Source organism: Lucilia sericata, unplaced genomic scaffold, assembly GCF_015586225.1.
Source record: "Lucilia sericata isolate MDLA Ls3-8-SP2 unplaced genomic scaffold, ASM1558622v1 Contig000182F_arrow, whole genome shotgun sequence".
Classification (NCBI taxonomy): domain Eukaryota; kingdom Metazoa; phylum Arthropoda; class Insecta; order Diptera; family Calliphoridae; genus Lucilia; species Lucilia sericata.
Genome location: NW_023994210.1, coordinates 346341 through 371569, shown reverse-complemented (window position 1 = coordinate 371569; position 25229 = coordinate 346341). Strand labels below are relative to the sequence as shown.

Sequence of the window (25229 nt, the reverse complement as noted above, 5' to 3'; positions counted from 1 at the left end):
TCACCCTGTTATGTTCTACGGCGCTCCAGTTTGGTCGTCTTCCGCAAAATGTCATATAAAAAACCTTCAAATAGCACAAAATAAAATACTTAAAATGGGTTTCAATCCTCCTTGGCATTACTCTACTCGACGTCTACATGATCTTGCAGGCATCGAGCTCGTCCATGATAGAATAGTCAAATTGACAACAAACTTCAACAGAAGATGTTTAGCATCACAATATCCCCACATTAATGACATGATCTCATCGTAATTTTACCGTAGCATAGAATTTTTATCTTACAGAACCGGTTACAGGGGAGAATTTATTGGGATAATTTTTTGAACACTTTTCATTTAATTTCTATATTTTATGTTTGTTTAATCTTCGTTTATAAAATTGTTTGTCAATTTTTGTTTTCTTCTTATTTGTATGTTTTTGACAGCTGTTTTATTGAAATTTCCAATAAAAACGTAATTCGTATTGCCTCTCCTCACTTGAGTTACAGAAACACTTTTTTCTCACAAATCGAGAAACAATGGAATTTTTTGTTTCACACTTGTCGATGTGAGAACTTCTTACTAAAAATTACAGAAACGGGGTACAGGTTTAATATATTTTATAAAATTTTTCAGTGAAATAAGTAGCCCCTAAATAAAATAAACAAATTGAGGTCTTCTTTCGTTATACGATTTTGGGGAACTATTTCATTTCTTCTAAATTAAAAATAGCCCCAAAAGAAAAGTTCAAAAAACACCAACAGTTATTAAAATAGTTCATGTTTTTGTAACCTATGTATTTTTTGCGGCCATTTTTCGTTTTTGACTTTGGGGAAATTTTTACTACGACCAATTTTCGCAGCGCCATGAAATGTACTACCGCTCAGTTGAATATTTTCTTTCACTCAAATACATTTTTTGCAAAACCTAATAGAGTAATTAGTTACATTAATGTTTTATATAGTAAAATGATTTCTTATATATACTAGTAAGACAAAAATAGCGCAATACTTAATAGCTGATTTTTAATACTTTTTTAATATACTATGTTTTTGAACAATATTTTTTGGCTCACTTGATTACGTTCATTCAGAATAAAATCTGTTCACTGCAGGCAGTAAAATCCCTTCATATTCAAGTGTCTGTGAATGTACACAATATATACAGTGTCTCTCATAAGTATACGAATTTAATGTATTATGAAAACAGACATCATTTTATAATAGATTTTGTGGAAAAAATAAATAAATAAATAAATTTATTATGTAGTCCAGACAGTCCTTAAATTTTATATCACATTTTAAAAAATGTAAAGAAAATAATTTACTTAAACTAATTTAGCTTTTTTTAAAAAAAAAAGTAATAGCTTCACAAAAGTATTCGAATTTTTTGTATACATCATATTTAGATTAGCATTATGAAGTAAAAATAAATGATTTAAAGAAAATTAATATTTTGTATAGTAGTATGCAAAGCAACCGTATGGTGGTTTTGATGGATAATGAGTGATTTAAAAGTTGTCCTTGTAAATATAACCACAAATTTTCAATGGTGTTTAAGTCCAGACATTAACTCCATTGAAATTTGATGAAAGATACTTAGTGTTGTAAATGATCAACATTTTCACGTACCAGGTCGTGTATTTTGGAACGTTTTTCTATTAAAAAATAAATTGAATGGATTGTAGCCCCATTTTGGTGGTACTAGTATGCAAATTCTGCTCTAAAATTGACAAGTGGACCTTCTAGTCTATAGTTACTATAATGAATTTTAACAGTCCAACACCGTGGACGGACACAGAGCCCCAAAATATGACAGATTGTAGTGTAAAGTGCATTTAATTGTTTATAATTACTTGTTAAAATTTATTAAAGTAAATTTATGGTGTCATATGAAAAAGAAAGTTCATATTTCTTATTTTATATAAATTATTACCGAGGAAACTCGGTGTTTGCTGAATATAAGCAATGATAGTTATAGTTATCTAAACAGCCTAAACAATTAATCGATAGAAGAGGTCATAAAAACGGATATTTTTATATATACAGAAACTGCATGGTATAGGCCGTTTAATTATTTGTTCCCTGATGATTGCTCTACTCTACAACTATTAAAAATACAACAACAACAAACCACGATAAGTAAAGTATATGTATAAATGTAAGTTAAAATAAGAAAAATGAATTGAAACAAAATTTAACTTAATGTAATTTACATAACATACTCTTAAATCTAATTAACAAAACTAAAATTATTCTTAAGTATTTTTATATGATGAATTATATGAAATAAAATGTTTGTAATGATTTAAAAATTACACAATGAGTTGCTAGAGTTAATAATTTGGGCCGAAGTGCACATACTTGTGACACTGTGCACTGGAGAGATTATAGTATAATCTCTTAACAATACTACAATGTTTTCTTGAAATTTATCTTCGTTCATATCTATTCACTGACCCATGATAACCACTGAGTGTTTGCCTGGCAAACTTATAAGAGAACATGTGAATAGATATTGTGATTAGTTCTTTTAAATAACTAATGTGGCACTACGATTTGTCTGGTATATCACGCACTAGCAAAGTACACGCTGCAAGATTCTTTATAGTTGGTTTTAAGTTAGATAATTCCAAGGCATCTACAAGCTTTCACCTTATCATTTGACGACCATCTGAGCCAAAAATATTATATTTGTTCTCATCGTCGAAGATAACCTCCTTCCAGAATCCAATATTCTTACTTATGAGTCTATTTGCGGAGTCGAGACACTTAACATCGATTAACTTCGATATGAGCGGTTTCCACCTTGGTACTTGACCATGCATATTATTGCTCCCTAGTACTTTGCGCACAATTTCGACACTAATTTTTATTCACAGGACTGTCCTGAGTTCGTTGTTAATTTTTGGAGCTGATAGATGAAGGTTCCTTCGGTATTTCCTCAGTATTTCTATGTCGTCCTGTATTGACAGCAGTTTTGGACGACTTGATAATGGTAAATACTTGATGGAATTCTTTGTTCCATGCGTGGAATTACAAAATATATTGTCGATGGGAATCTATCAAACATTTCCTATATGTATTTACACAGGAAGGATTTACAACATAATTATGCAATTTTCCAAAAAATATAATGTTAAATATTCCATATAACCACTACCTGCATAATGGGTTAATTAATGGGCAATAAAACACATGTTCAAGGATTCTAAAAGAGTTCTTAGAAAAAATTCGAATATTTTTGCGCAGTACCTGAAATTACCCTTTTTGTTTTTTTTCCATTTTTTTGGAAACCATTAATGAGTTTTTACTACTTTTTTCTTGTATTTCGTAAAAATAATAAAAATTAATAAAATTTCATTAAAATTTTTAATACTATTAATTTTTTTAAAGTAGCATCATAAAATAACACAGTAATTCATAAAAAATAATAAATTCGAATATTTATTTGAGACACTGTAAATAAATAGGTCGCGGTAAGCTATTAATTAAAAAGGAAAATGACAAAATTTAAACAATTTTGGAAACTGTCGAAAATCGCACGAATTTGCAAAATAATTGAGCGCACCCAAATTGTTATTAGCAATTTTCTAAGAAAACAGACTAAATGAATGAAAAAACTTTAATGGAAGTACACATAGAGTCATAACTAGAGTTTAGGGTTCGGTAAATTCATTCCGACAATTCTCGGGAATAATTTGTCGGAAAATTTTAAATTAACACATTTTTAACATATTTAGGAAAAACTAGCGATTATTTTTAGCAAAGTAATCAAAATTACTCCTCAAAAATAATCAACTATTTTTGGATTATTTTCTTTAATTTTAATTATTCCCCGATTATTTTTAGATTATTTTTAATCGTAATCAATAATTAATTAAAAAATTTAAAATAATAGTTAATTAATCATTAATTTTACCTTTTTATAAATATAATCTATTTAATAGATAAGATAAAGATAGATAGATAGATAGATAGATAGATAGATAGATAGATAGATAGATAGATAGATAGATAGATAGATAGATAGATAGATAGATAGATAGATAGATAGATAGATAGATAGATAGATAGATAGGTAAGGGAACTTACTCAACATGTCGATGGCTCGCAATTAGTAGCTCAAAATCGTGACCAAAAGACTGGATGGCATCTACTAGTAAGAATCCATGAACAGACATATTGATACTTATTTCTCCACTTTTTTTTGTTATTCCTGCTTTTGCACCTATAATTTGCAGTTCGGCTATGCTTTTTTCCCTGGACTGAACGTCTAGAATCATCTGGCCAATTACAAACTGTAAAACTGTTGTATTCGTATTTTCCTTAAATTCGTTATTTTCATCTAAATTCATTTCATTGTACGGTTCATTCACATCTGAGTCATTTTTTGCTTTGCATATCTCCAGTGTAATTTGATTTAGAATTCTTAAGCTTTCCGATATTTTTTGCTCATTAACATGTGCAACGATTTTATGTAAATTTCCGAATAATGTTATCGCAGGAAATTCCGGGTCAGTTGTGTTAACAATTCGCCTTTCTAGCTGAATTGATATATTAAATTTGTCTAGCAAATGAAAGCTAGATGAAGTTTTAGAACATACATAAGCACATTCTCGGTTTTTACATACAAGCACTTGTAAATCTGTAAGATTTATTATGTATTTATCATACATTTCACTATACATAGTATTTTCTAAACCAGTGTCTTTGTTTATAATAAATTTGGAGATGTGAGAAGTTTCGTGACCGATTGATGTAATTGTCGTTGGCGAATCTGATGGACTCACTTTTGATCCCGGTGGTGTTGAACACGGCGTCATAAAAAGTTCGTCATCACTTTCCACGTCTTGATTATTTTTAAATAAACTAATACTATCAGTATTACGTTCATTTTTAAAAAGCTGAAATCGTCCAAAATCTATTACAAATACTGACGAGTTTTTATCCTTAAAATTGTCGACACATATAATTCTAGGCGCAGAAATATCAATTTCAAATGACCAATTTTTCCTATAATCCTGAATAAAAAGTAGAGTATCCAAATTAAAATTATAGTTACAGATTTATTTATGTATTAATTTACCTTTTGTCCCATAAGCACACTTTTCCAGTTCTTGAAGAATTTTAAACGAGACTCGTTATGTTCTTTTTCAGAAATCATATACATATTTACTTTTAGATCATTTATTGGTCTAGTGAAAAAGCTTATTAGCCATTTGAACGTATTTTCATTGTAAACAACATCAAGACTTTTTGAGTTAATTGTTAATCTGTAATCTGATTTATGTTCAGCGGGATTCTTTTCATATTGCAATTGAAACCAAGGTTCATTTCCGTCTATGATATCTTTTTTTGTAAAAAATCCTATGAAATTACTATACAAAGATTTCTGATTTTCTTGAGTTTGCGGTCTTATTATATACGGAAATTCAGTCATATCTGTTAATTTATCATTTAGACACACTGAACCTAACGATATTCCTACGCAATAGGAACTAAATTTTGGTTTGATTTCTATAAATGATATAAGATTTTCGAACTCCATTTCTAATGCAATCATATTTTTGTGCATTTGTTCTGACATCAAAGATATCCTACCCTCAGAAAGAGCAAAAGTGAAATTTGCAAATAATGCATCTCGATTAGAGAATGAGTCATTTTCAATTGTTTCTTTAATTGCAATCAAAATATCATCCTCAATTTTTTCATATTTTTCATCATTTGTCGTTGTGTTTCCATACCAACCAAGCCAATTTGGAAACCAATGATACAAAATACCTTTGCCTTGGTTCAAGTTTCGATTTCTTATTATCAGTCCTTTTGCAGAAACATTTCTACAACTAATCTCCCTTAGAAATTTAAGTTCTTCAAGACATCGAAGTTTTTCCATTTCCATTTTAAATTGTTTATCATCTTTTGATATATTTTCCGTTGGATTAATTAGTAAACGTTTATATATATTAATATAACGTATGTTGTCTTTAGCGATTTTCCATTTTTCATCGCTACTTCGAAAATGAAATCCGTGGCAAGTCGCTGCATATCTCCACCAAATTTTAGCGTTTTTTCCAATTTCACTATTGGGTCTGCAAATTTTAAACGATCTTAAACGTTTAATACTTTGAAGAAATGTTATACACTTTATAATTTCCTTATACTGCACCTAAAAAGTAATAAATTAAGAGACATTAAAGTACAACAGTTATTTTGTCTAAACATCAATAAATTTGGTATGCAAATATATTACATCATTTTTGTATTATTCAAACTATTCAAATATAAGGAGTGTGCACGAAAAATACATATAGTTTTTATATTTAGGGTAGAAGGGGGATCATGCGCCATAGGGGCACATCTACGAACAAAATTGCGCTTTATTCTTAAATAAAAATGGGCTTATAATTAATTAATAAATAGTACGATTCCTATATAAAATACTTTGACAAAACATTCTCAAACTTTAAAAACGGTGCAAAACTAAAATCAAAAACATGTTTGGGATGAAATGCACACATCATCATTATAAAGCTTCTACTTTCTAAATCCGTTGAGAAAATTAAAATCGGTTGAAATTCAACTAAGTTACTGACTTTTAAGTGCTTAATGATATGAAAAACCTGTTTTTTACCCGTATCTGAAAATTTTGGAGGTGTTTGGGAAATTTCAAAAACAGATTCTTTTTTTACTCGGATCCACCTTTCAGAAAAATAATATCACTTGCCAGTTATTTATTTTTGTCGCATAGTCTTATCTGTCATCCCTGAAAGTTTGAAAGATTAATACCAAGTTCACACGAGCAGTTGAATTATTTAACCCTTTCAGGGTCAAAAATAATTTATGTCTAGAAAAAAACTTGAAAACTTATATTTAAGATAATTTGAGTATGCTGAATCCGGGAAAAATAATATTTTTTGAATTTGAGTTTTCCCTAGTGAGTTATAGAAGGTCAAAGTTAAATGTCGAATATATTCGACATTCGAAAAACAGTCTCCAAAAAGTACTACCAATATTTTTTATGAATTTTTTTTTTTTTTTTGTAAAATGTCTTTTTAAACTTCTTTCAATACAATACAATTTAAATCTGCATAGTCCGATCTCCTAAAATACAATTTTTTTGGCCATTAAATGAAGCTGTTTTTTAAACGTTGTTAAAAAGCACTTTTTAAAAAGCAGTCATAAGTGACAGTTTCTTAAAATCTGATTTTAAAATACTTTTAAAATACGGAAGATCTTTCAAAATCTCAATTATAAATATAATAAAGTCTTCATTTTCATCTAAAAGAAAATTAAAACTAAAGTTAAATATTATACCCAAAAAATGCTTAAAAACAGAGTCTATTGTAATGTCGAATATAATCGACAAAACCACGGAAAGGGTTAATTCGGCCTCTGAATGCCGATAGCCAATTAACCCGTTTCTACGACACATTCGTAATTCGTTTTGACAGTTCATTACCATGTTGTATGGCCAATCATTTCATTCAGCAAAAAAAGACGTGCAAAAAAAGTTGTAAATGCATGGGTTCAACTGATAATGAACTGAAACATGCATGATTTAAATATTAGCGTGGGATTGGCGAGCATGGGTTCGTATTTGGAAAAATAGTACGACATTGAAATGAGTGCTTATAACCAATGAACATTCTATGATTTTCATGCGAATTATCGTTGGTGCACTATATTTATTTTAAATGCATTATTGAAGGTACTATGAATTAATTTTTAATATTTAAACTAGCGTGATATTGATAAAAATTATGTATGATAACAAAATAAAACATTAATAATTGATTTTCTCTTATTTAGTAAGATTTTAAAATGGACTTAATATTACAAATTTTAACAAGTATTAAATACAAAAACCTAATAAAATTAATGTTATTTTTAATATTTATTAGTATAACATTCACGTTTCCTTTAAATCCAATGATAATTCCAAATTGTAGTGAAATATTAAAATTCCTATAGTAGAGTTAGATCAGTGAATTGGATGCAATTTTTCATGCGTTCACTTATGACAAATTTATTAGAATATAGGAATTTATTTAAAACGCATGAAATCGAATACGTACTAAAGAAATCATGAAAATATCCCATCTTCTTGAGCAACTTCAGAAAGAACTATCGGCCACAGTCGAACTGTTAAAACAACTACAACAATACAGAACGTTCGTTCTGTTACCGTTCTTAACATAAATTTGTATTCTATAAATATTTTGTGTAAAATATTATGTTTTTTAACATAAAAGTGCTCTGTTAGTAACTAAATGATATGTTAATTTCAACAATAGGTTTTTTGTAGTGATAGTCATTGTTACAAAATATTATATTATTGCTTTAACTACTGCTCCAAACAATTGTCTGAAGTTGTAGCAGTACTTTTGATAAGTAGCAATAGAAATATTTGCTACTAGTTGATCGTTCTATTGCTACCAAATTATTGAAGTTGCAATAGAATAAAAAAACTAACAAATAAACACATCCCAAAAGTCCTGTAGATGGTCTTCCGTTAAAGGCTTTTTAGAAGATTTTCCGTCGAAGGATTTGTAAAATGGCCTTATAGGAAATTACATTAATAATTATACATTAGAACTTATAAAAATTGTATAAAGCAAATTTTCATACAAAATTTGATACATAATTCTTTGATAAATGTGCATGAATCCTTTTAGTAGAGGAAACAAAGTCCTCCTAGAATATCTTTTGCGAAAAGGCAATGAGAAACCTTCATAATATGTAAATATGTCTTTAGAAGGCCCACGAATCGAAGTCCTAGCATTTTCCCCGCTGCTTGTGCCTTTTTTCTGAATGTCGTTTTTTTTTTTTTTTTGTATTTTAATAAAATTTTTTTATGCTACCAAAATTTAGGTAGCATTGCTACTTTATTTAGGCAGCAGTTGCTACCAAATTTTTTATTGTTGAAAAATATAATATCGTTTATTGCTACTTCAGGAAAATATTTACTGCCACTATATGAAGTATTCAACTGCTACTTTGAAACATTTAAATACCAATGACTGTACTACTGCTATCAAACTCTTTATTTTTTTGCTACATCTATAACTACTGCTACCAAAATCTAAAGATAGCAGTAGTAATAGTAAATGATTTGGTGCTAGTTTTTGAACATTTTCTTACTACAAAAGTAGTTGTTTTTCGTTACTACAGCTACCGTTAGAATTCTCAAATATTGCACATCTTTAACATCCATGTAAATATTTGCAGTAAAATTTGCCGGACTAGCAATAGGGGGCATGATATTACATAAATGACTAAATTCTACATTTTAACTCCTCAAGTTTTACATAACAACTCCAACATCCATGTGTAGAAACATTTACAAATAATTTTGCATATTTTTTACATTTATTTACAATTTTTTCCCCGAATAGCTAAAAAAATTAACAAAAATAATTATAATAATTTTGACAAACAATTTTTGTTATCGTATGAAATAAAATTTAAAATATTTTACCACATCAAACTTTTTTTAAAATTTCGAACAAATTATTTTTTTAATTGTTCTAAACTTAAAAAGATTATGCATCTGTTAAATTTCAATTGATTATCAAATTCACAAACAAATTTTAAAACTATTATTATTATAGAATACAAAATAGTCATGTTCACGCTTTTGTTTCAGTACATTTGCAGAAACGAACGAAAAGTTATAGAATAAGGGTATAATTGTTTTTCAAAGGGCTGTGAAAATATTTCACTGTATGAATTTTTTGTGCTACCTTTTTAATTTTTGTAATAGAAAAAATATATTGGTTGATGATAGAATGTCAATAATAGTGAATAATAATAATAAGACATAATAATTTTTTCGTTAGCATAATTTGAAGCACGAAAACATTCAACTAAACCCCTAAACTTCCCCATGGGCACATTCGTCAAATACAAGTAATCCCTGTGATGTAAAGCAAAATGTTGTTAAAATATAGAAAAAATTAGTCACAATTTGTTTTAATTTTTTTTTTTATTTTTTTTTTTTTTAATTATGTGAAATAAACAATGAATATCTGGTTTTGTTCAATGAATTAAAATATAAAACAGCGAAATAAGTTTTTATTTCTTAATTTCTTTTGGGTTTATTTTACTAATGACAAATCTCCACCATCCTCTTGGCGTATTAACTCCACTGGTGGGCTGTGCGGAAAATTAAAAAAATATATATACATTAAGATGACATAGGGAAGATTGAAATTAATAAAACTAAAGCCATAATATCTAAGTATCCGAACCAAGAAAAAAATTAAGAATATGTATTATGGTTTTATTTTAATTAATTTCTACCCTATTACGACCTTCAGCTAAGTTTAATAATGGAGCATTTTGTAAAAATAACGTAAATAGGTTTTACTTTTTAGACCTTAGCACTCTGGGCTAGAAATTAATATTTTGCCCAAAGTCACTTTCAGGTGGAAAGGAAAAAATGCGGTTTCTATGGCTCTATGGATCCTTAACTTATTCGGTTCATATGTTATGGGTCTCTAAAGTAGGACATGTAGGGATGTATATATATATATACATATATATATATATTAGGCTTCACGCAATACTTTTGAAATTGTGATATCATACCTTTAATGACAGTTTTTGGAGCAGCGCACAGTGGTATAGGAAAAAAAAAAGAGGGAAATAATTCGGTAACTTCTAAACGGTTAATCCGATTTTAATGAAATTTGGTGTGCACAAAGAGGAGGTGTTGTCGAGTTTAGGTTTTGAATTTGGACCTTATAGGCCAACCAGGGGCCCGGCGGGGGGTCATCAAATTAGGACACCTCGGCTATGTTAAATTTTTAAAACGATCCTATTTCTTCATTTGAGTTTCGATTTAAAAAAAATTTCGTATATAGAATCTCCTCATCGAGCACTATAAAAAATGTTGTCATAGCAGTAAATTATCTCTTATAGTTTAGGAGATATTCGCATTTGAAAATTAAAATTTTAAAATTTTTACCGTCCTTACTTTAGTTTTTTTTGATAATAGCAGGTCCAAATATTCCCGATTTTCGCCATTTTCTTCTATTCGCTTAACAACAAGTTTATATATCAAGCAGTGAAAGAATTATGTAAAAATCATGACTGAGTCCAAAGTTATAGGCATTTTAATTTAAAAAATTAAAAAAAGGCGATTTTTTGTCATTTTTTTGGGAAAAAAGTATCTTTTTCTTTTTAAGTTATCTAAAAAGTTTCTAAGAAGATGTATATAGAATTTATACTTTTTGGAAAGCTGACTTTACATAAAGTACGATAAATGAAACAAAACCTAAAAATTTTTGATACCGAGGGGACCAGGTCCATCCAAAAAAACCCTATTTTTTATGGAAAATTAAATTTTGAGCAAAAATTCTCAAATCGCATAGTCGATATCAAATTATAGTGACCTGTTTTATATGACCCAATATGTTCTTAATCATTTTGTAACGGGTTTCGATAACCCCGCCCCTGGTATGGATATAATAGGCAAAAAACTAAAAAATCCCATTTTTGGGATTTTTTAAAACTTTTTTGGGAATTCCGGGATTTCTAATAAGAAAATTCGAAATTTTGATTTAATTTTGGATTTTAAGTAAAAAAATCTATCTAACTGTAAAATTTCATCAAAAAATATTCATAAATAAAATTTTTATTGCAATTAGAAAAATTTGTATCTTCGCAAAAACTGAATAAAAAACATTTTTTAATTTTTTTTAAAAAAAGTATTCCGCGAATTTTTTAATTTTCAAAAATTATATACAGTTTTGAAAAATAGACAAAATTACCTTTCCATTGATATATAACATGCCTACCTAATGTTTTTTAAGTGACAAATTAATTAGGGAAAACTCAACATCTTTTAGAAAATTTGCCTAGCACTATTATTTTCATCCATAAGGTTAACTCTTAAATTTGTTACATATATGGATGAAAATAATAGTGCTAGGTAAATTTTCTAAAAGATGTTGAGTTTTCCCTAATTAATTTGTCACTTAAAAAACATTAGGTAGGCATGTTATATATCAATGGAAAGGTAATTTTGTCTATTTTTCAAAACTGTATATAATTTTTGAAAATTAAAAAATTCGCGGAATACTTTTTTTAAAAAAAATTAAAAAATGTTTTTTATTCAGTTTTTGCGAAGATACAAATTTTTCAAATTGCAATAAAAATTTTATTTATGAATATTTTTTGATGAAATTTTACAGTTAGGTAGATTTTTTTACTCAAAATCCAAAATTAAATAAAAATTTCGAATTTTCTTATTAGAAATCCCGGAATTCCCAAAAAAGTTTTAAAAAATCCCAAAAATGGGATTTTTTGGTTTTTTGCCTATTATATCCATACCAGGGGCGGGGTTATCGAAACCCGTCACAAAATGATTAAGAACTTATTGGGTCATATAAAACAGGTCACTATAATTTGATATCGACTATGCGATTTGAGAATTTTTGCTCAAAATTTAATTTTCCATAAAAAATAGGGTTTTTTTGGATGGACCTGGTCCCCTCGGTATCAAAAATTTTTAGGTTTTGTTTCATTTATCGTATTTTATGTAAAGTCAGCTTTCCAAAAAGTATAAATTCTATATACATCTTCTTAGAAACTTTTTAGATAACTTAAAAAGAAAAAGATACTTTTTTCCCAAAAAAATGACAAAAATTCGCCTTTTTTTAATTTTTTAAATTTAAATGCCTATAACTTTGGACTCAGTCATGATTTTTACATAATTCTTTCACTGCTTGGTATATAAACTTGTTGTTAAGCAAATAAAAAAAAATGGCGAAAATCGGAAATATTTGGACCTGCTATTATCAAAAAAACTAAAGTAAGGACGGTAAAAATTTTAAAATTTTAATATTCAAATGCGAATATCTCCTAAACTATAAGAGATAATTTACGACATTTTTTATAGTGCTCGATGAGGAGATTCTATATACGAAATTTTTTTTAAATCGGAACTCAAATGAAGAAATAGGATCGTTTTAAAAATTTAACATAGCCGAGGTGTCCTAATTTGAGGACCCCCCGCCGGGCCCCTGGTTGGCCTATAAGGTCCAAATTCAAAACCTAAACTCGACAATACCTCCTCTTTGTGCATACCAAATTTCATTAAAATCGGATTAACCGTTTAGAAGTTACCGAATTATTTCCCTCTTTTTTTTTTTCCTATACCACTGTGCAGCGCTAATATTGGTGTAATTATTTTGTTACAATTTCAACTCCTTCATCTGCATATCTGCGGCCAAAATACCGATTTTGGGCGACATTTTTTGTAGTCCGAAAACTGCTGTACATATTTCAAATCTGACTTTAGTATACTATTCTACAGGAAAATTTAAGATATATAAACTTAATTTCACAGAATTTAGATGCACTATAAATGCATAAGGGCAAAAGAAAAAATACAATTTAAAAAAAAAATTCAAAAACCTGATTTTATCATTCGTAAATATAATATTCAATGGCCTTAAAAAATAGTGTTAAAATTTTTAATTTATTGTAATCCCTTTAGGAGTTATGATAGTTATAATGTTGGCTTGTAGTTTAATAATTTCCCATCAAACAATGGCGTTGTAAAGTTTAAAATCTGAAAATTTAAAGTCTCATCACATCTAAAGGGTTAATGATAAAATTTTTGTTTTTGCACCATTTGCCTCAGCAAAAAGCATACTTTGATTATGCACAAAGAAAAAAATTTTTTGAAATATTATTTGAAAAAAGTGCATCTTTGGATAATACTAAATGCACTTTTGAAGCATTATAAAAGTGTGAAATTAAGCTCATTCTTATTGATTTTTCCTATAAAATCAATTATTAGAGCATGATTTCCTATAAATTCTACAGTTTCTGCACTGTAAAAAATGTCGCTCAAAATCAGTGGTTTCCGCCTCAGATATGCAGAGGAAGGAGTTGAAATTTTGAAAAAATTATTACAGCATAGTAATCACTGATACAAAAACCTTCTAAAAAGTTGTAATATCACAAAAACGGGAAACATATATATATATATATATATATATATATATATATATATATATATATATATATATATATATATATATATAGATATACATATATACTTTAGAGACCCATAACTCTAATTGGGAAAAAATGTAAATGTAGTGTTCCAATTTTTAACAGTATGATTTATAATTTTAAAATTAAATGATGTGATGATGAAATATCGATATTTTAAATCATCGATGTTTTAAGGAGCGATGTTGCATCCCTAAGGACATCTCGGGTATTTGTGTTCAAAATTAGAAATGTTGATGACTGAATTACTTTGGAACCAGTTATCCAATTTTAACAAATGATGCTTTTTTAGAATTACATGAAGTCCTGCAATAGGGGTATAGAGTGGAAAATGTCCTTTATTTTTCATTTCTTTATGACAAATAGACAAAATTATTGTTATTGCTATAAAAATTGCAAAAACAATTTGTAAAAACAACAACACAATTTGTAAACAAGAGAATTACTTGCAAAAAACTCGTACACTCCAAAAAATTTACTAATGCATAAGAATGAAAACACATAAAAACATTATTTTTAATACTTTTTTTACACATTTTAAGTGAAAACTTTATCTTTGTGAAGAAATATATATTTTTCTTTTCTTTGAATATGTTTTATCTGTAAAATTTACTATTTTACTTGTTAAGAAGTTTGATCATAACAAGCGTAATTAGGCAATATTTAATATTTTTTAGTATTTTCTCACCACTACAATAACAGTTTCTTAGCGTCTCTCTTAGCTGCTTTAAACCCACCGAAATATATTGATATCGAAGCAAGTTTTTATATAGTAAAATAAACTGCATGTTTGAATGCAATATAAACTGCATAGTGAAATGCAATATATAGTACTGAGGAAAAAACTTTCATTTTGTATGTATATATGAACCGATATTTGTAATAATTGCCGATGTTGATTCCTTAACCTAACTAGTTATGCGAACCAAGTTTAATTAATTTAGATTCATTATTGCAGCCTCTAACTTAATTTTAAAATTTACATTACACGAGCTAGCACTATGGGTCAGAGAGCAACTTTGACGCGAAAAGTATAATTAAATAAATTGTTGTGTTCCTTACTAAAGGCTGTACAAAAAATTATCACAATGACGTTTGTAGCAAAAAAAAATATAGTGTGGTTAGAAAAACATATCTCAAATGAACGAAAAATGACTATAACTCTGAAACTGCTGATAATACGAAAAAATTATCTGAAGCTAAAATGCCGTAAATTTTATACCCTAAAAATTTTGTAATGACTCCTTAATCCGTAGGCTGTACAAAAAGGCAGATATATCAAAATATTTATTATTTTGACCTATGACCTCCAATATTTGCAAATATGAAGTGTCTGTGGAATTGCCCTATGTTGCTCCAAAACTGGTTTTAGTCTATGCAAAAACAATCTTTCAAATATTTTTGAAAAGTCAGTCAGCATCTATTCTTCTATGATTTATGTGGTATCGATAAAAACCTTTTAAATACCATTAATATATAAATCTACAAATTTATTTTGGCTTTGGAATTTTTTTTTAAGTGTTGCTAATCTTGGATTGTTATCTAAAATTAAACATCTCACTGAGAAAGTGTTTAAAATCTCAGGAGAGTTAGAAAAATTAAATGTTCTGTTTCCAAAACTATTAACAATCGTGAACAATTTTCAAGGTTAAATGATAATTCCGATATCCATCACTGACCTCTTCAAATACTGCAACTACACATCACAGTGCAAGATAACAATTACATTCAGCTAGTACTATTAAAAATAATAATAATAGTAAGAATAAAGCCAAAAGTAAACAAAAAAGGAATAAACTAAAACATCAAAATAATAACAATGCTGTTCCTGGCAGCCAATGTATTGACTCTAATATAAGAGCTGCGTCATCCAATGTAAGCTTGCATATTGCTAAATTACAACTTGATTACAATTGGAACCACAACCGCTGTCGACAACGGGTTTTAATACATTTTGTATGGAGAGCAAAATATCGTCTTGTGGTTGGCGATATTGTGGTTGAGATCAGTGTTGCCACAACAAAATTTTTTTTCTAATCAAAATTCGAATAAAAAATAACCAAATTAAGAAAAAAGTAAACAAAATTATTTTTATTTGTTTCATGTTTACATTTGGACATTAAAATAACAAATTCATTTTCTGAAGTGGAACTTGTAACTATGTTAAATTTCGTCGCTAAACTGGTATTATGAAGACAGTTATGAGCGTTAAAGTAATTTTCTGTAGGGGATCTTATATGAGACGTATGGTCAATTATGGACCAATTCTCATAAAATCTGACAGAGAAATTTTAGTTCCTTTAAAACTTGATTATGTTGAATTTTGTTGCTATATTGCAGTACATTATGAGCTTTAAAGTCATTTTCTGAGGAGACTTTTCATGAGGGATAGAGTCAATTATATACCGATCCACATAAACTTTGACATATACATTTCCAAAAAAACTTTTTCATATTGAATTTCATCGCTATACATACTTTTTTAAGCAATATAGTAATTTTCTGAATAGGGCATAATATGGGGGCTAGGTGAAATGGTTGACCGATATTTCGCAAGCAAACTGGGTCAACTAAAAATATTTTGGCAAAATATTTCAGTTTTACATTCATAACTTCAGCAATATTTGTAAACGTAATCTATCCAAATTATCCGACAAATTGACCAAAATTTAGAATTTAAGACGGTAAAATAAAAACAAGTATACAACATCATCTAGAAAATGTAAATAAAGAACTAAAAGTCATTGTGAGATATTTAGTATAAGTCAAAGGTCATGAGTATCAAATCTTGCATATATCGCGATTATTGTTCGTCGTACAAGATTAGATGTTATTACAACTTTTGTAGACAATACAATTTAATTTTCCTTAGCTGTGTTACTTAAAATATCAGTTGATTAATACTTTAAAGATGATACTTAATACTTTAATTAATACTTTAAAGATGTGATACTATTCTTGCATCAATTTGCAGAAAATACTTTATTAATTCTTATTAAATCATTTATCTTAGAATTTCGGCAAATTAGCACAGTATCTGTTTATGCAAAATTTCAAATAAGTATAGAAGTTGCAATTATACTTTAAATTAAATTTGGAGGACATAATCTACTAAGTACGTAGACTTTTCCCACCAAATTCCATAAAAATCGAAATGCGAAATACAGCCTACTTCGTTTTTTCATATAAGTACCGCGAGTTCTTTCATAAAAAGTTCCAATAGAAATATTAACGGAAGGACGGACGAGTTTGAATCGACCCAAAAAGCGATTTTAAGTTCATGGATGCACCAAAAGGAGAGAGAGGATCCATTATTCACGGTGTTAGATTGGCTAGTGTAAATAAAATAATATTACGGTGTTGTTATGATTTAAATCAACTCATTTAATATGTGGAAAATGTATAGGTACTTTTGCTAAATCCTAAACCAATTAAGATATCGAAAAATACCTTTGTGCACATAAGTATAACCAGTAGATGTACAAATTGCAGTAATAAAAAAATTTCGAATAGTAAAAAAATTCCACATATTACCAAAATTCAAAACAGGGACGATATGTATATTTACATAGTTCATTTAAAACTAGAGATAAAAGAAGTTGTTTTAATTTTATTTTTAGAATAAAAGCAAACAGCATTTAGTTCAATTGTTTGCAAAAAATAACCAAAACGAAAAAATAATTCACATGTACACATGCAAAATAAAAATAACCAATTTTGGTTAATAATAACCGAAGTGGCAACACTGGTTGAGATAGATTCTATTTTATTTTTATTGCACTCTCTAGCGATCTTCTCATTTTCTCTTATTTTCATATTGTAGTGTTGCCATATGTTCATAATATTTTGCTAAAAATCATACAAAATTGCAAAAACAGGGTTGTTGTAATGCGCATTTTTCGCCATGTGTTATTATTGACAGAAGATATTAAATGAAAATAATAAAAATTAAAATGCGAAAACATATTGTTTTGTTTCTTTTATTTTATTTTCAATAATTTTTTAACCATTCCTACTTATTTCTTAAACAAAAACATCATTATACCTAACACCACTTTAGTGGGGAGGGTATATTGGGTTTGTGCTGATGTTTGTAACGCACAATAATATTGGTCCTTAAAGTATACCAATCGGCTTAGAATAATTTTCTGAGTCGATTTAGCTATGTCCGTCCGTCCGTTCATGTAAACCGCAATTTTGAAGATAATTCAATGAAATTTGGTACATGATCTTCTATTGTCCCAGGTACGAAGCCTATTGAAAATGGTTACGATCGGTCCATTATTTCACCTAGCCCCCATATAACTGAACCCCTGAATAGGGCTTGTAAACCTTGTAATCAAACTAAATGTCGCAATTTTGAAGATAATTCAATGAAATTTGGCACACGATCTTCTATGGTACCAGAGACGAAGTCATTATTTCACCTAGCAACCATACAACTGAACCCCCGAATAGGGTTTGTAAACCTTGTAATCAAACTACAGGTCGCAATTTTGAAGATAATTCAATGAAATTTGGCACATGATCTTCTATGGTACCGGAGACGAAGCCTGTTGAAAATGGTTAACATCGGTCCATTATTTCGCCTAGCCCCCATACAACTGAACCGGACTAATAGGGCTTTTAAGTTCATAATTATGTTTAATATACTCGTATCTCGACAAAAAGCTGCAAAACCAAGTTCTATACTAGCCTTGATGACCCTCATGAATTTTTTTAATTATAGGGTCTCATTTGACCCTATTCAAAGTCCCCTTCAAAATTCGACTTAAATGTCCACAATTTTATTTAACAATAAATTGCTTAAGTATATCTGAGACAAGGTACAATTCAACTTAAATGCTTTACTATGAAAACTAAATCACATTTTTTGTAACAGGTGTAGGGTATTATATGGTCGGCCTCGCCCGACTATAATTTCTTACTTGTTTTAAATTATAATTATTTTTTAAGAAATAAATAGGAATGATTAAAAAATTATTCAGAACAAAATACGGGAACAAATATTCCATTCAATTAATAATAAAACATGGCGAAAAATGCGCATTATAACAACCTTTTTTTTGCAATTTTGCATGATTTTTAGCAAAATATTATGAACATATAAGAGGACAATGAGAGGATCGCTAGAGAGCGCAATAAAAGTAGAATAGAATCTATCTCAACCACAAGACGATATTTTGCACTCCATACAAAATGAATGAAAACTCATTGTCGACAGCGGTTGTGGTTCTAATTGTAATTAAGCTGTAAGTCGGAGTTCTCTTAGAGCGAGTTTTTGAGTCTGCAATTAAATACCAATTATCCAGGAAAAACTTACATTGAAAAGTAATGAGTTAAAAAGCTAATAAAACTTATTTTCACTAATTCTTCATTAGCATTTTAAGTCATTATTTTAACACGGTGATGTCATTGCAGGCAAGTACTTCTACGGACGCTTACAAATAGGGAGTTAAAGAAGTACTTGCAATTTCTCTTACAAAACAGTTGTTGAGTAAGTTGTTTTGTTTTTTAATAATAAAAAGAGCCAGCTAGAATACGAACCAGGGACTTCGGTTTGTTAGTCAAATGTTCTACACACTGCACCACTGCTTAGCTATTTTATTGCGCGTCAAATAATAGTTTTCACAAACAAAACTAATTTTGTTTTATTTTTTGTAAAACACAATTCCTAAAACGCAATTAAATAAAATGTGCAAACAAGATGACAAAGACGAAAATAAAGTACTTCTACATCAGATTATAAGAAAGTCATTACTAGAGTACTTGTAAGTAATGCAGACGGTAAGTAGTAGTCATTGAAAAGTAAGTGGTTATGGAAGTACAACCCATTACCGAGTTTTTGCTGGGTAATAATCAGATAATCTAAAAATATATTTAATCTGATAATAATCCCCTTTGATGTTTTTGAGTACAAGATTAAACTTTGCAGTGTTGCCATACAAAACAACTGAAATCGTCACTATTTGTTATCAAAACAATGAATGTTTTATAAAAAAGAAGAAGACAATTGTAAATTAATGAAAATTTAAATTAAAAACAAAAAAAAATGTATTTTGAAGTCTACATAATTTATACTAATCAACAAATCAAACATTTTAATGTTTATTTTCATAAAAATTGTTTTAATTTTTTGGCATCAGCTGTTTACACTTTTGCATTTCTTGCTCAAGTTTAAACCACCTCCATTGGGCGCTTAAACTAGCAAACAAAATTAACTAATTGAGTACTCAAAAACAACTTTCGAGGATTAATTTTAATTTAATCCCTAATCGTTCACCTAAAGATTTGCCCTTAATTATTCTCTGTGTTAAATTAACATTTGTAAACAATTACACAATTTTCATTATAGTATCTTACATAACTCCTAAAAGCTCTTTTAGTACCTATCGATAAGATTTAGAAAATATTGAAATTCTTAATGATAACTTAGAGGTAAATCAATAAATTTAGGTATTTGGTGATTTTAACTTACCAAATATTGGAATGATTGTGTTTTATTGCCTTATAACATCGTGATACAATTTTTAATTTTTTATTGGACTTGAACGAGACCATATACACATGATACTAGAGGCCATTTAAAGTGAAACTGTATTTTCAGTTTCTCATTTTGAGACCTTTTCTCCTTTTTTAAATTGTAAGGATATTAAAATTTATTAAAATATAAAGAACTGCTCAAAGATATAGCACACTTTCCGTTTATTATTTTATCTTTTTACACCATTAAAAAAAACTTAAGACAATGTTTTTTTGCAGTAAATTAAAGCAATCTATATATGTTTATAAAATTCTAACGTTACTGACTGACTGACTGATTCACTGGTTCATCATCGCACAGCCTAAACGGTTTAAGCTAAAGAGCTGAAATTTGGACAGGAGGTTGGTCTCCCACCAAATAGATCCACTTTGACGGGATTTTTCGAAATTCGATTGTTTAAGGGGTAAAAAGGGTAAATTCGGTAACCTCATATATCCTAAACTATAAAAGATATAACAGTTTAATGCTTATCGTCGTTCATTTAAAACATAAGCGGACAGGTGCCTCGCACTTTTTTCAAATTCGGCCCCAATAGGGAATAAACGGGTAAAAACTGTATTTTGGTACATTTTTGGCCTCCATGTATCTTTAAACCAGAGAACATTCAAAAAATATTTTAGTACTTTTTGGATATTCGGACGTTTAAGGGTGAAAATTGTACCTATTTTTGGTACTTTTTTATAAAACATTGATTTTGGTTTATTAACTTATACATATGAATACATAATAACGGGCTCCCAATACGATGTTGCAACTTTTTGGAACAGAACTTGTATTTCGTTAATGGGGAAAGTACCAAAAGGGGTAAAAACGGAAAATTTAATTTTATTCAAACATAATGATCTAATTTATATAAAATTTTTCGATTTAGAAACACTAAATATGCTAATGGGTGTTATTTGGAACACCGGTACCAAGTGATATTTTTTGGTACTTTTTGAGTTTTCTATGATATTGAAATCGAAACATGAAATTAATAATAAAGAGACTTTTCGGTACTTTATCGTTCTACAAAGGTACTTTTTTGAGAAACCTAGAAACATGAAATAAGGCATGTAAAGCCCAGAGTAAATGAGAATCTATAGAAGGGGACTTTTTGGTACTTTTTCGTCCTTCGACTGGTACTTTTTAAATTTTCTATAATATTGAACCTAGAAACAGAAAATTAAGCATGTATGGCCCTGAGTAAGTGATAAGTGATAAAATATTCTTATATGAAATGTTTATCAATATTGGATCTCGGAAAGATAAAATACTTCTGCCCCTATATTTTAAGACCCATTTGGTTCCAGTTGGTGTTGAGTTGCCTAAGTGTAGCGAACATTTTGTTTTTTTACCAAAATCACTTTTTTGGATTTTACAATCAATTTATGCAGCGATTATAAATTCTGAAGACATTAAACTTTAATCAATCAATCATAATATAATTTATAAACATTTGATAACAATTTAGTCAATGTTGTTTGAGAATATTTCCTTGATAGATCCAAATTTTCTATATTTCGCGCGATAGCAATGAGCGTTTTTAATATTTCAACTAGTCCTATTTTTAAATCTGAAGGTGCTTAAGTGGTTAGCACGTTGATCACTAAGCATGGTATAGTTAGCGAGCCCTTGGCTCGATCCCCAGCCGCTGCCAATCAACAACATCAGCTTATGATAAATTATTAGTATCTATCAAAACTAATATTTATCACAGCGCCCTCCTTCGGCGGTATACTATGTAGCATTAAATCGTCGCCGAAGTAAAATAAATATAAATTGGCCATAAAAAAGCTTTAACTAATGCGCCTAACACTAGAGGCGCTTCAACACTGCTTTTAAAAAAACATAACGTACAATTACAGAGTTTTTTTCAATCCTTCACTTTCAACACCTTTCTCCTCTACTCTATCCCTTTCCAAAGATGCACATGTGCTAACTGAAACACCACCAAGAAAAATGTTTTTAAAATTCATTAAAATGGTAATTTTATTTTCTGTAAATGGAAATTTTATTTTCAGAAAATGGAAAATAGCGATAGCATTTACAAAGGTTTAAAATTGTTAAGCACTGAACACTAAGAAGTGAAACGCTGTCAAAAAGTACCTAAGTCTACTGTCAGTCGGTACCTAACTCTAAGAATGTATTAGTAGAATTCTAAAGCCAACATAGTTGCAAAAAATGGGATTTAAAAGTATTGAAAAAAATTATTACATTTAAATTTATATTTTAAAAGATTTCTTTAAATATTTTGCAACATAATTTATCTATAAACATTATATATGAATGTATCTTTGCTTTTTAATCTGCAATATTGAAATAATAAATAAATTATTTTAAATATTTTTGTCTTGTACCATACGAAAATTTACAACATTGTTTTTTTTCAGTTTTAATTTCAACAACAAAAATTAAATGTCAAAAAAATAAAAAAATATTTTTTCGTTTGTAAAAAATTAAATCTTTTCGGGCTATTAAATATATTTAAAGTGTGCAAAAAAATAATAAAATATAACGTTAAGTGATGAAAAATATATTCAAGTGCTATAAGCCACGAATTTTCGCGACAAAGTTTTGAAGTTTGGAGAGAGAGTAAGATTCTTACATATGTGTTGGAGTTACACAGAACTCGTCCGTGAGAAGAGCGTAACGTTATTGTTGTAAAAAAATGACAGCGTTTCACTTCTTAGTGTTCAGTGTTGTTAAGCCTTAATTCAATTTTTTATATCAAATTAAAATTTATTACATCAACTTTCTATAAAATCATTCATCCGAATTAATTCATAAGCTGAATTCCTTAGGACTTTAAAGGCTTAATTCCTTGCTGAATGATTTCAAATTTTTCAAATTCAAATCTATTACAAAATAGCTCTAATCGTTTTTTCATCATTCATTTTGTAGGAGATTAAAGAAAAATATTCAAATAAAAACGTTTATACATTAGGGGGGGTCTTTTCTTTTTAGTAATTTTATTTAGTATTTTACAAATACAATTTTTTTAGCTAATTAAATATGATTAAATAAAAAACAAGCACTATATTACAGATGAAATTAAACTAAAATAAATATGGCCCCTATTTAATTTTACATAAATGACAAATATTATTCGAAACATATTATTTATAAAATTTTTTAAACGTTATTTTTGTGGGTCTTTTATAACAAATAATATATTATTTAAGAACTATTTTCAAATTAAACATTTATTTGAACAATCCTAATATACACATGCTTTAATATTTGTCAAATAAATTATAATTTATTTTTTTGTAATTTAAATTTTCAAATGTACTATGTATGTGTAGGATATGGATGGAATGACAATGAAAACTTACAGAAATTCTGTTAAGCGGATAAATCCTTATGCTGCAGTATATACAATAAAATACAGACGAATACAAATTGTGATTAATCAGAGTCCCTTTACGTTAAAAAGTACACTATTCAGAAGGAAAAGCTAGCACAACAAAAGGCGTTCCGTGGCTGATTCTTTTGTGCTAGGGAGCGATTCTGTTCTAAGCAAACTTCAACAGACTTGTTATGTTTTATGATCATAAAGTCAGGGTCACATTATATGTACATATGTATGTTTGTTAGTATATTACACCGTCCAACACCATTTTTCACACACGAACCAAACCATATACATACGAAAGCACATAATTTATGTGGAATAACTGCGTACTCAGTTTTTCATTTTCTGATCGTTTGTCCTTTTTAAAGGACTTTAAAATTTGAGGTACATACAATTTTCAAAAATTTTTATAAAATATTTTAGCCACCCTATTATAACAATATGGATATCAAACTAAAGAGGACAATTGCAGTATTTATATCTCGTATTTTGTTTTATTTTTAAGAATAAAAAGATGTAAAAAATATCCTTATAAAAGTTTATCCTTTATTATCCTTGAAATTTTATACAAAATTGTTCAACAAAAAATATTCATAATAAAGACATTAGAATGGAGTACAAAAGTCTGAAATTTGGTCTTCATAGCTAAATTTGTTTAATTTTTATAATTTTTTTTAAATATCTCAATAAATAAATTAATAAAATTTTCCCCTCTGAAAATTTCAAAGTCCTTTTTTGTTAAAATATTATGTAGAAAAATGAGAAATTTGATATTGTGGAACCGAGTTTCTTTATCTCTATGATAAAAAGTTAAAAAAGTGGAAACTTTGAAGAATATAAAAGGATAAAAATCGATTAAGGATATCTTGCATTTTTTATCCTTTCATGTTAAAACTACCTTCTGGGGAAGTATATTTTCCTTTTTAATTTAACACAATTATTCCGAATTCTATAGCTATTCTAAATTCCATATATCTTTTAAAAATATCTTTGACCTCCCAATAATGTTTTCAAAGTAGTTTATTATATAGTTTTCATTAAATATACAAAAGGGCGAAGGTATATCATGTGCAATTAGTAAACCACGATATAGATAAATATTTAAACAAGTAGGAAAGTATAACCGGACTGGGCCGACCATATGATACCCTACACCAGTTGTGAGTTTATTTAAAATGTGATTTACTTTAGCAAATAAAATATTTATGTTGAATTTTATTTCAATTGCGACATATTGAAGAAAAACTAATTTTTTGAAAGTGGCTTCATATAGGGGCTAGAGTCAAATATAGATTAAAGGCCTGCACCTTTATAAGTCAATTATGGAAGTTCAAGCCAT

At 28.4% G+C, this 25229-nt stretch overlaps 1 protein-coding gene across 1 annotated transcript in view; it reads right to left on the bottom strand.

The window, feature by feature from the left end:
• Positions 1-25229, bottom strand: part of LOC119601640 (vacuolar protein sorting-associated protein 13D-like) — a 275471-nt gene that overhangs the window by 155885 nt on the left and 94357 nt on the right. The window contains exons 3-4 of the mRNA XM_037952697.1: positions 5068-6147; positions 4074-5002 (exon numbers count right to left, since the gene is read on the bottom strand). Coding sequence (XP_037808625.1) covers positions 4074-5002; positions 5068-6147 — 2009 coding nt within the window. The remainder of the gene's footprint in view (positions 1-4073; positions 5003-5067; positions 6148-25229) is intronic.